At 40.9% G+C, this 13183-nt stretch overlaps 1 protein-coding gene across 1 annotated transcript in view; it reads left to right on the forward strand.

Annotated features, from left to right (window-relative positions):
• The first annotated feature begins 6 nt into the window (after positions 1-6).
• The window catches only part of BICC1 (BicC family RNA binding protein 1), a 111257-nt gene continuing 98080 nt past the window's right edge, over positions 7-13183 (forward strand). The window contains exon 1 of the mRNA XM_014940578.1: positions 7-90. Within this exon, the coding sequence (XP_014796064.1) occupies positions 81-90 (10 nt within the window). The 5' untranslated portion in view covers positions 7-80. The remainder of the gene's footprint in view (positions 91-13183) is intronic.

The following is a 13183-nucleotide window of genomic DNA, read 5'->3' on the forward strand; positions in this document are numbered from 1 at the left end:
CGGCCGGCCCGCCGCGGCCCCTGCACAGCCCCGAGTGGGGTGAGGAGCGATTCCGGGTGGACAGGAAGAAACTGGAGGCCATGCTCCAAGGTGAGGCTGGGGAGAGGCGGCGGTCCCCGGGGGGGCGCGGGGCGGCGGCGGCCCGGGAGGGAAGGGGAGGGGGCCGCGTCCCCGGCCCGCCATGCCCTGCCTTCCCCTGCCTTCCCCTTCCCCGCCGGGCCGGGGATCCGCTTGTCAGCTCCTCCAGCGCCGCAGAGGGGCGGCCGGGGGCTGGCCACGGCCCTGGGTCGGGGGGGAGCCCGGCGGACCGGTCCCGGGCGCCGTCGTGGCCTCCCTGGACGGGGCTGGAGGGGGGAGTAGGCTCCATATCACCCCCCCCCGGAGCGGGCCGGGACCGGGTGACGGGGACACCCCCGGGCCGTCACCGGTAGCTCGGGGCCGGGCAGCCCCGGCGTCGCGGGTGTCGGCGGCGGCCGGCCCCGCTGGGGCTCCTCCCGCCCCGGGGGGCTGCGGCGCTGAAGGTGGAGGTCTCTCAGAAATCCCGCTTTAAAAAATCACGGTATCCCCGTTCCGGCGGGGCGGTCCGCCCTCTCAGCTTTCGAGGAACGGGCCGTGCAGCGGCCGGGGAGCCGCTGACACCGGGCGTCCCGGGCGAGGAGCGGGGACGGCGCCGGGAGAGCTGACAGCGGCAGCCGCTGCCTCGGGAATTGCTCTGCCTTCGGTTCTGCTTTCGGGTTGTTGAGGGTTTTTTCTCTCTTTTCTTTTTTTTTTTTTTTTTAACTCGAGGCTACATATTTTGTCCCAGTATGTTTTGAATTATCTAACTCTCAGTGGAAGCTACGTAGGCAGTTTTTGACAAAATAGTGTAAGAGTAGCGATTGCTGGTTTTGTTGCTAAAGAGCAGCGAAGTGGGTTTGAACCAGTTGAGGGGTGATATCCCTTGGGATGTTCCCTGCTCTCTGCTCCGAAGAGCCCGTGAGAGCAGAGGTGAGTTTCAGGTCTTAAACTGACAAATCCTGGGGCGTGTTTGCATTAGGGAGGGAAGATGAAGGTGGTTTCTAGAAGGGTACTCCTTCCCCCGGGACTACTGTTATGTAAACATTTAATGTTACACTTAACATGGTAACACATGTATTTTACCAACACTTTCAAAACAAATAAACCCCTGACAAATATTTCGGTGTTGTCTATGTGGCGTGTCACATGGAAGGCATTCCATTGACTTACTGGAGAGCTGTAGGTGTTTGCTGCTTGACCATCCCCTGGCTGAGCACCTGCCTCCTCCAGCGATGGGACACTGTGGGAGCCAGCAGAGGGACAGGAGTTGGGTGAGTTGGGTTGGTCACTGAAGAGCTGCAGTTTGACTTGGTGACTACAATGATTGGAATTTTTTTAATTGAGATTCTCTCTCCTGGGGGTGAGTTAATCTTTAATCAGTTAATACTTCAGTGCTAGTAGAGAAATCTCATTATGTAATGCAGTAAAGAGAAAGGAATTCAGAGGAACAGAAGGCTCACAAGCAGCAGCAACTGCTTTATAAAGATGTTCTCATCAAAAGTGTCTTAAAACCAAAAATACATGGATGTTGAAAAGAAAAAGTATTTCTGTGTCTGAAGTGGTAGGAAAAAGCATCGAAAGTTACAAAGTGCTGTAAGAAGATTGAAGGTTGCCTTAATATTTTCCTCTAGTAGCAAAATAAATTTCCATTATCTCATCCCACACACAGTCCTTCCTTCTACTGCCTGAGGTAGTAAGCATGCGAGGGTAAACAAAGCTCCTAAGCAGAATCCAAATGCTGCTTAAGTTGTGTCATCTGGTAGTAACCAGTGTCAGTGTGAGAACTTTTTTTGTAGTTTGCTCTTTTTAATTTTTTTTTTTCTCCTCTTCATAAGAGTGTAGTAAATAGTGTATGATTGATAGAGTACAGTGAGTAAATGCTGCCTGCTTTTTGATGAGAGGTTGCTGTGTGTCCAGTCTAGAATACAGATGCTTCAGATGATGGTTTAAAGAGCTTTTGCATCAGATAGTTACACTTTGTGAAGAAAAGTATGTGTTGGACTTGGTAATAAGTGATTTTCTGATTTTCTGAATTTTCTGATAATCAAAACTTTCTGGCTTATTGCTAATGAAAAACTGCTTATTGGCAAGCATGAGGGAAATAATTATTTATTTTTGTCAGAAAACTGTGAATTATTTGTTAAACACTGTCACTGTCGTTCAGTCTCCTCTCTGTACTTTAGAAGTTTTTACCTCATCTCTTGACTCCCTACAAGATAGGTCTTATTTATCCTTTCCTTGTAGGAAAACACCTCAAGCACGCAGTAGCACTGCCAGGGTGTCACAAAGAGCATCATTAAGCCAGATCTGTAAATGGTACCCAGGAATTTAGAGACAGTTATACTGCTGACCACAAGCTAAAGTTGATTTTATTTTGTAATGTCTTCCCCTCCCCTCCCTTTTTTTTGTGGCCATCTTTTGGGTATGCAAACTTCGACTCCCCCTAGTAGGAAAGGAACATTGGAAAGGAAGCAGTGTGCCATCTCCAGCAACTAATTCATGTTACACAATTCATAGGGTTGTGTTTCCTATGGTGTCTAATACCAAATCCTTCACTGGAAGTTCTTAAAATATGCAGAAACTGCATCATGGAAGGGAAACGTCTCGGTAGTCTAAGTGGTGATGATCAGATTTCTCATTTCCAAAAGTTATCCAATTTTTTGCCTTTTTTCTTTTTTAAAAAACTCAAGCTGGTGTAAATACAACTCCTTGTTTATATTAGATGCTAAAAGGCTCTTCTTTTGCTTTTACTGGCTGCTAGAGAACATGTTTACACTTGTGAAAGCTACTTTGTAAATTATTTAAAAACTTATGATTTCTTCCAGTGTTTACCATAGCTTTCTTATATTATGGAAAAGTGAGAATATGTCATCTTTAGTTCAGTTGTTGTTAAAGCCAAGTTTGAAAAGGCATCTGTTGAAGAAACCTGTAAGGAAATGTTCTCATTCTTGCTCAGGGATCCCTTATTTTTTTTTTTTCCAGTCAACATCTGTTGTTTACTGTACTAATGATGAAATGTTAAAAAAAAACCAAAACAACAGTCAAGCATAGAAAGAGGATGAAGAAGCTCAGTGTTCAGCTTGGTGCTTCTATTCTGTGATTGCGCTGCTGAATTTTATATACATTTTTGCCACGGTCATTTTCATCTTTCCTGTGCTTGATGTTTTGTGGTTAGCTGCTTGGGGGACAGCGCTGACTGCAGCGAGACTCCCTGGGGTGCAGCAGGCTGTGTAGCTCATGGGGAGACTGGGGTCATTGTCAGAGAGAATTGTCAGAGAGAATCCACACCTGGAATAAGTGCTGTAGCAAGACACTGGGTAGCTCTTTCAAAAAGGAGTTGATGCAGCTGGTTTGCTACCAGCTGTATCTGAAGCAGAAACCCAATCTGAATTCAGGTGTCAGAAAATATTGATAGGTTTGAGTGCTACTGATATTTCAGATATTTTTTTCCCCACTTTGAAATAAGTTTAGTATTTTTGGTGTGTTGAAGCTGGGTTCTGAATAGCCTTTAGATAAATGTGTTAAATGAAAGATAGAGGGAGCTTCACTGAGAGCTTTGCTTTCTCTGTTCAGAATATATTTTTTTTTTCCCCACTTTGAAATAAGTTTAGTATTTTTGGTGTGTTGAAGCTGGGTTCTGAATAGCCTTTAGATAAATGTGTTAAATGAAAGATAGAGGGAGCTTCACTGAGAGCTTTGCTTTCTCTGTTCAGAATATCAGAAAATGCAAAAGCTGTGGTAAAAACCTTGAGCATAAGAATAATTATTTTCTTGTTGTGTCCAGCTGTATTGTATGACTGTTTTATTACTTAGAGATGAGTGGAATAATGTTCCATAAACAAATCTCAGTCTTTGCAATGGGGTGTAAGCTATTTTATACTATGTGTCTTCATCAGAGTTTGTTGGTGATCAGATACCTTTAAAATGTTACTTTCTCCAGAAAGAAAAGTTGAATAAACTGAACAGCTAGTCTGTTCAGCAGTGACAGAAGATGATATTTCATAGTAGCCCTATTAATTATAGCTGCTCTGCACTAAATTCTCATGAACACTCAGGTGACTTAATGCTGTGGAATGATTTAGGGAATGTTTGAGTGCCTGTTTCCATAGCAGCTGAGTATTATTACAAAAATGCAAACCACTAAACTTAGAAAAGCTGTCCAGAAAGTATAATCTAACAGGGTAATGTCACAGCCATCAACAGACTTAGGCAAGTTGGTCATACACCTTAAAAAAACAAACAAATAAAAAAGCCTCCAAACAAAACCTCAAAAAGAAACACAAAAACCCTAAACACTACCACGCCCCAAAACAAAACCAACAAAAAACCCCTAACAACACTTGTTTCTTTTGTGTGGTGTTTTATTCTTGAATTTGACTGTTATGCCAGTCTTGGGTTTCAGATATTCCTTTTTCTGTGTCATGTTCTTTAGCAGACATTGGGGTTTTTGATGAGAAGTACGTAGAGTACATGCTTCAATACTTTGTCACTTTATAGTGCACCATCATACAACAGAATTTGGATGAAAAACCTCAAATCCACATCATTGTTTTTTAAGAAGAATCTAACTTTAGCAGTGGATGCCGTATTACATCCAGCTCTTTCGTTAAAAAAAAAAAGCAACCCACAACCAACTGCATGCCTGTTAGAATTCAGCTTTTCTCTGTTCTGTTTTGGGTTTTTATGCATCATCTTTCAGTTGGGGGACTCTCTTGGGTAATTTTTTATTTTGGGATCTAGAGACTTTTTTAATAGGTGATTTTATATTTTGTTTTGTTTACTCTTCATGAGGTATTTCAGCATTTGTCTTGGTTATTAATAACCAAACACATGAAGAAAGGCACATGCTCGGGAAGCTCTGAAGAGTGCTCAGCACCGCAAGCACCCTGTTTGCTGTTGGGCTCATCTTCCAGAGCAGGTGGTGTTGATACGGAGTGGGAATCCTGGAAAATTGCAGTGACCAGTTCTGACTTAGTGCTGTCATTAGTGTCTTCATATGTTAACTGCAGTTAGGTCAGAATTCATAGGAATCGTGTCGGTCTAAATTTACATACTGAAGACCTAATTTCTAAAAACAATAAAGTCTGCTGAGAACTAATTGCTAATTCCTTTGCCTAGAGGTTGCCCTTGAGACTGTTGCGCAATTCCAAGACTGTGCTTAGGCGATGCCTGGATGATAACCAATTTATTTTGTTTGCTGATCCACCAGGTGAAACCTGCTGTATTTTAACAAGTATATTTTCCCTACTTAATGCATAACTATGTGCAGAAGTGTACTTTTAATCCTTTTCTAGACTTCTCTACTAGTTTGTTTCAATTGTAGAGAATGATAAGCTGATATAAGTGTGACAAGCGAAGTTTGGAGGGGATGGAGAGGGGAGAAAAACACTTGTAATTGAATGTACCAAAGAAGGTGGAGATGTTCCAGGAAACCTGGGCCTCTGCTGGGACTTTGCTACAAACAGTAGTTTTATTAGAGGCTAGACCCTGGAGACATGAATTAATAGATTTTTGAGCAAGTTAGCTGCTTAATAGGCAATTGCAACTTAAATAGAATGATTCTGACCGTGATGGTTTCTGTGTAGGGATAGCAAGCACTGTGCTATATTTATGTTGGGTTTTTATGTTTAAATGGCTAAACAGGAGTTACTACTGGGGATTTTTGTGTGTGTGATGGTGGCAGAATTCTGTATAATAAAACTAAATGTATTGTGATCCTTTCAATAATTAGTGTACCTTGATTGCAACTGAAGTTAAAAATACTGAGTGCTTTTTATTTATGCCCCTATTTAAAATTCCCCATGTCCCTGTTGGGAGTTTTAAGAGATGTGAAGTGTCTTTTCTTTGACCAGATTCTTACTGAAATATTTTCTCAAACTCTTTACTTCAGTAGGTCCTAAACATGATTTCTTTTCCTAGAGGAAGAAATTGGTTTTTTCCTGCTACATTGTGAGATTTCTGTTGGTGGCTTTTATTATTATTTTTTGTTCCTTGCAATGTCTCAGCATAACTTGGACAAGGACATAGTTGTGGGGAAACTGGAACCTTTCTAATAGCATTTACATTTGGTGTTTTAATTTGCATGTATCAGGAAAAAACATTCAAGTTCTTTGTCAGGTTTTCAAATCCCTAAAGTGCTGAATCGTCTATTTCTGCAAAAATAAATATATTAAATGAATTTGTGTGACTTGTAGTTTAAAAATGTTCTTGCATTCCATTGTTAACAATTGTAATAATACCACTTTCTCAAGTTTCAGTGTTTTTTAAGTAGTACAACGGACTATCATGGTTTGGCATGAACTGCTAAGTTAAGTATTGCTGGCTTGCACATTCCTGTTGGTTATATTGTAATCTTTACCTCCATTGGAAAATATGTCCTATTTTGAGTACTTATTTCAGGCTCTTGGCTTTATGCCTGTCAAACAATGAAACATGTTAGTTTCCTTTAATTTCATAATTCTGTGTTGAAGAACTAATAGCATTTTTAATTTAATTTTTTTTACAGTAATATCCTTTACTGCAAGGACTCAGTAGGGACTTTCATGAACTTTGAACATAAAAATTAATATACCTACACGTGAGTTGGAGTTCAGATAGCTTATTAATTATGTGTACTTCTTGTAGCTGAAGGAATGAGTACTTGAGGTAAGGACTTCTCCTATAAGATATTACCTGTTGATCAGTGGTAGCTTAAAAAAAAATAATTTGACTTAAGCAACTGAAAACATTCCTTGAATATATCTGCAACTTTGTTCAGTATTTATTTTCGTTTATGACTAGGCTTTCATGTCTCTGGATCAAATCAGTATGACTGTATTGCATGGGGCAGTGTAACTCTTTATGCTTCAGTGCCTTTTATAGCTGATTTATGTAGAGATGTCTACAGTGATAGCCTCTTTACTGGAATAGGAATACATAATTTAAACAAAAATATTTCCTGTTAAAGGTTCACTGATATTGTGAGGGAACGCTCACGTGTGATAGCAGCCCTCTGCCAGGGTATGTATGGAGCTATTGGAGTAACTCTAATCCTTATAGAGAACAGAGCTGTAGCCTTTCTGATGTTCTCTCTCTAGCTAATAATGTCTGAGGAATCTGGGTATTCAATAAATTCTCTCATATATACTCTTTTGTATCCTCTCTCATATTCTCTTTTATGTATAAAAGCGTAGGTTTTGGATACTGGGAGGGAAGCTTTTCATATCTTTAAAACCCCCCTGGCTAGGGGGTTTACAACAAATGTGGAACAGAGATAACGCTAGATGTCTGAATGGGTACATCACTTGCCTAGTAGCATAACTAGATTTGATTCTTCTGCTGCAAACCAGATTTCACAAGGAGAGGTTGATGAGCATGTAGCAACATTGGTATCCTGGCTCTCGTGTAATAGAAACCAGGGCACAGAAATTGGGAAGGCACGCAATAGGCATGTGCCTCCAGAACAGTTACAGGAGAAGCTCTCATCCCTTTTCTGGGAGATCCAAATGAGTGGGTACCTCCCTGAAGTGCCTAATGCTAATGCAGGCAGTGTGGATATCAGACAGGTAGAATTGGAGGTCTGCAGAGAGTCACAGGTTTGTGATCTCGCTGAGGTTGGAGAGGTGTCGTGGGGACAGCTCTTGGGATGGGAGTCCTTCCATGACTGGATACAGGCCCTTCAGGATGGACAGGCTGGAATGCTGAGATGTGCCCTTTTATGTGAGAGAGCAGCGGGGTTGCATCAAGCTCTGCTTTGGGACAGATGAGCCAGATGATGACCCAGTCAGGATCATTGGGTAGACCAGTCTGGTTGGTGTTATGGATACAGACAATCTGATTAGGAAGAAGCAGCAGATAAGGCCTTCTTCAGACAACTGTAAGAAGCCTCATGGTTGCAAGCCTCGGTCTTCATGGAGGACTTCAGCCACCCTGCACTCTGCTGGAGGAGCAGCACCATCAGGGCACAAACAACATAGGAGACTTCTGGAGTGCATTCATGACAGCTCCCAAACACAGGTGATCAAAAAGGTGACAACAGGAGGTGCTCTGCTGGACTTTGTACTTGCAAGTAAGGAAAAACTGGTCAGGGATGTGAAGATGGAGGTCAGCCATTCAGAGGGACCTTGACAGGCCAGAGAAATGAGCCAAGAGGGATGTCAAGAAGTTCATCTAAAGGAATCACCTAAAGTGTAGCACCAGGGGAGGAATTGCCCTGTCTACCATCACAGGTTTGGGCCTGCCAGGCTGGAGAGCAGCATCCCAGAGAAGGACCTGAGGATCCTGATGGACAATCTGATCACGAGCAAGCCTGCAGTGTGGCATTGTGACAAAGAAACCCTACAGCATTCTGGGCTGCATGAGAAAGTGTTGCCGGCAGATTGAGGTGGTGATCCTTGCTTGCTACTCAGCCCTGGTAAGACACATCAGGAGTGCCGTGTCTGGACCTGGGTTCCCCAGTACGAGAGAGACGTTGAGTACTGGGACAAGTTCAGCAGAGGACCACAAAGCTATTGAGGGACTGAAGTATCTGACATAAGAGATGCTGAGGAACTGGGGACTGTTCAGCTTTAATCTTGAGAAAAGAAGGCACAGGGAAGACCTTATTAATTTTGTATATGTGTGTTAGGGGTATAATTAGAGGGAACAAGACTCACCTCAGTGATGCATAATGAAGGCATGAGCAAAATTTCATTTTAGGACTTTTCTCCTTTTTTAGGTAAAGGAAACAATCCATAAAATCTGGAGACTTGTCAGTTTTGCAGTGTTCAGTGCTCAAGTGAGATCACTAATGTCTCTTCTGGAGAGGAAAGGAATCAGGGGATTATTAACTACAAAGCTTAACATTAATTTTACATTTTCAATTGTAGAGTTAAAATACTAAACCTAATATTGGACTGAAATATTAGAGCGTAATTAATGTTTTGCATTGAATAAGACTAGAATTTTTTAGGTAAATGCTTGATCGGATACCAGTGTTAAAAATGGCACTTTGCAGCCAGAACTGTACTCCAGGGTCAATAAAAATGTGAGTACAGGGGTTAATTTGTCTTCCCCAGGACAGTGAGAAACATCTGCTGGGAACAAATGGTCTGTACATCCCACCTCTAAATGTCCTCGTAGGATTTAGATCATTTTTTTCATTAAAGGCTTCAGATTTCTTATGCCTTATTATTGATGCTTTTAGTGTCATGTCAATGAAACTTGACTGCTTCATCAGTATTTTATTTAGGTTGCCTTTGCATTTTTAGGCTGGGTTTCTCTTAAACAGGTAGAAAATAACTAATACTTTAAAAACTTTTATTCTTGTTCTATTTGTTTAGTGTGATTACTGCTGTCCTTTATACATTTACCGCCTTATAATTTATGATAGCTCCTATATACAGACTAATCATTGTCTCGCAAGTCATTGTTTACTGTTTTATAGGTTTTTTTTGATGTGTGATACGCATTTTAACCGGCCAGTTGCTGACCACTGGCCTCTGCCTGGAAACTGTGGTTTCACAATGAACAACGAAGATCAAAATGTTGGGGCAGCAGACCTCTTGCACCTTATGTCCACTTCTTATGTTTATTTTGATCCTTGTATCATGTCTTGTGCCAAAATTGCGTCCTGTCTTACGTCCTTAAATATTTGTATATTGACAAAAAAATAAGGAAATAGTTTGGATAGTCTGTTAGGTGTCGATGTAGCCAGGGCTTTAAATATGTGGCACTGAGAAGAAGAGACAATGCCCAGGACTTTTCATATGTCATTTGGTTGCACCAACCTGACTGATGCCCTCCCAGGTTTGGTGTGTGAGATGGTGCGAGGTGATCCTGCTGCGTGGGAGCTGCCTGTGGGTTGGAGTGGCCTTGCTGGTTCAAGGGGTGTAGTTCATGGGCTCCACGCTGTGCTTTACACTGCGGCCCTATGAGCTTTACGTTCTTACTGATGGCATGCTAGCAAGTTGTGAAAATAGGTCTTCCTAACGCAGCTTAGATGAGAGCAGAGCCATGTTATCTCTATTGCTTGGATTCTGTTGTGTAAACCACAGAACAATTTGTTGCTCAACATACCCTTCCTGGAAGTCTCTTCCTTGCACATCTGAGAACAAACAGGAGATAACTTGTTATTTAGGTTTCTTTTCTTTAAAGAAGTGTGAAGAGTTTTTTAAAAAAGTGTATAAATGTATCACTTGCAATGAGAAAGACAGGCAATAATAGATATTGCTTTAAAAGGCAGGAGATTTCCAGTCATACTGACTACCTCCCAATTGGCCAGCTGCCAGCAGCTGTGTCTTCTGAATTTGGCATCTTGAGATATACAGTTTTATAAATACTGTAGAATAAAGCACTATTTTTAATGCTTAGGTTGATTGGGTTTTTTTAACAGTTGCGTAGGTTGATATCCCTTGGAACTTTAAAGATCAGATTTTTGACCTGTTTTATTAGAGGCTGAGGACTATTGGAGCATGCTGTGGTCACCTTACAGGACACGCAATGTGCAATTTGCTGAAGATTTTTTTTTGAAGCTGTAGGTAGTACCTGATAAATGATATGTGTGTATGTAGTTAAGTGTTTCAGCTGTTACGCCATCTCTGGAGAGGTACAAATGCAGCCCCATAGAAATGTTACTGGACTAGGAGCAATATCCTTCACTGACCTGCCTCGGGATCTCAATTAAATTACTTTTCTTTCCCCGATCTGATTTGACTGTTAAGCCTTTTCCCAGAGGTAGGAAGCTGGTTGGTGCAGTGCCAGCCTCAACGCGGCCTCAAATTCCCAGTTCCTGTGCAATTCCAGTACTTTCCTGGTGTGTAAGGGTTGCTATAAACCTTGTGGAAAAATACTACTTGTGTAGAAAACGTGATAAACTTGTATGGAGAATCTTTTTCTCAACTATTAAGAAAATAGCGACTCTCCATTCCTCTTTTTGGCTTTTTGCCTGTTGGGAACATGTGTGGATGCAAGTGAAGCATGAGCCATCCATTTTCCATTTGCTAAACTTCTGTGCAGGCCAGACCTGGGAGGCTTTGTGGAGTCTCAGTTCCATTTTCTGCTAAAAATGTGATAGAATCAGCTCTGTAAGTATTGTTTTCGAGGAAAAATAAGGAGTAATATTTGTGCTTATACAGTTTGCAGTATGTAGATGCTGAGGAATTTTGTAATGGTTTTATACATATGTTTTACCCCCCTGTCCCACAGAAAAAATTGTTTGATTTTATTTTTTTTTCTGTGGGTCTGCCCTATGTTTTAGTTTAGTGGGATAGTAATTTGTTTTCGATCTTTTAGTGCTTCTATAGGTTTTTAACTTATATAGGTAACTTCTATTTGTAAGAGTTAAAATGCCGCAGGATATTTTTACTCTAGGTGCTAGAATACTACAGAGCTTTTGAAAGCAAAAATTATAAATAAAAATGAATGCCAAGGAAAGAAAAACAAATCATAGAGTGGTTTGGGTTGAAAGGACCTAGAAGATCACCTAGTTCCAACCCCCCTGCCATGGGCAGGGACATCTCCCACTAGACCAGGATGCTCAAAGCCCCATCCAGTTTGGAACATCCTTTGAACATCCCTTCCAGGGATGGAGCATCCACAGCATCCCTGGGCAACCTGTTCCAGTGTCTCGCCATCTTTAAAGAATTTGTTCCTAAGATGTAGTCTAAATCTCCCCTCTTTCAGTTTAAAACCATTACCCCTTGTCCTATCTCTATACTCTGTGGTAAAGAGTCCCTCCCCATCTCTGCTCTAGGCCCCCTTTAGGTACTGGGAGGGGCTATAAGGTCTCCCTGGACCCTTCCCTTCTCCAGGCTGAACAATCCCAACTCTCTCAGCCTGTCGTCATAGCATAGGTGCTCCAGCCCTCATTGAGACCTCATTCAAGTGAAATAAGTACATAATTTGAATACGGATATATAAAAAAAGACTGGGCTGTTATTTCTCGCTTATTTGCTATGAAGCATCTGTAAAATCTAGATTTGTTGCCTGTACTAGCAATGGGATGACTAGCAGAAGAAAACCCAAATGCCCTTCTGCTGCCTGTGGAACAGGTCAGATCATGGGCTTTGTCTAGTTAAGCTTCCTGCTTGGACAGGAGTTATGTTATATGTCCTTGTGAGGAAAACTTGCAACATTTTAATAATGAATTTCAGCTAACTAGTTGATACTATAACTTCTGAAAATCAGCATTAAGCCAAGTGAGTCTGGCCTGAAAGAGACAATGTTAATAGATAAGTGGAGGTAGAAATTGGTAATACTAATGAGTCAACTTAGTTTTTTTTTTTAAAGTGTTATTTTAATCCCTTTGAACATACATGATATACATATGTGGTTTTTTCCTTCATGTAATGTGCATGTACAAACTGTCTGCTGTATGATCTACCTCCGTTATTAGTATCTTGCTATTTCAAGTTTTAAAATTTTTAATTGTATTGATATGCTAAAGTTTCATGGTGAAGCTACCAGATATTCCAATTTTTTAAATAGATTTTCACCACTTCCTTTTTTGTGTATATAATATTGTTTAATTCTACTTACAGGTAATGGTACTTTTTTTCCATTTTAAGCAAAGTCTGGTTTTAGGAATCTGTATTGCCACTCTGAATTCGTGGTTTAAACTAACCTTTAAATTTGCTTTTTCCCTATTGGCAATAACTTTGTGTGAATGGAGGGCTTTGATTATATCTATTTTCATTGGCCCTGTTCTGTTGAGACTGTGCCTACAATAAATTTATGGCAGTTGAATATATGAGATCGGTAACTTAAGACTAAGCATCTTGAGAAATGTAAAAAATGAAATCTGTAATTCCAAAATAAATAGTAAGTCAATTAAGTGATGCATTTTTATGTTATGGAAAGCTTTAGCAGATTGATGTCTTCAGAAGATATTCCCCACAACCTTTATGGTAAGCTAATTGAATTGCTTGAGGGAATACAAACTGGGATTCAGCAAACAGTTTGCTGAATTAATTAAATGAGAAGCTATGTTGGGGGAGAGTTCCTGTGGAGAACATTATACTGTGCTACAAAAGCCACGATGAGTGAAAGGTTAATCACCTGATTAAAAAAAATCTGTGTGTAAAATCATATCTGTGTCGTACAGATATTTAAATAACATACATGTATTTGTATGTAATTCAAATGAAGGATATGTATGTATGTAATCCTT

Source organism: Calidris pugnax, unplaced genomic scaffold (assembly GCF_001431845.1).
Source record: "Calidris pugnax isolate Ruff unplaced genomic scaffold, ASM143184v1 scaffold39, whole genome shotgun sequence".
In the NCBI taxonomy this organism is placed as follows: domain Eukaryota; kingdom Metazoa; phylum Chordata; class Aves; order Charadriiformes; family Scolopacidae; genus Calidris; species Calidris pugnax.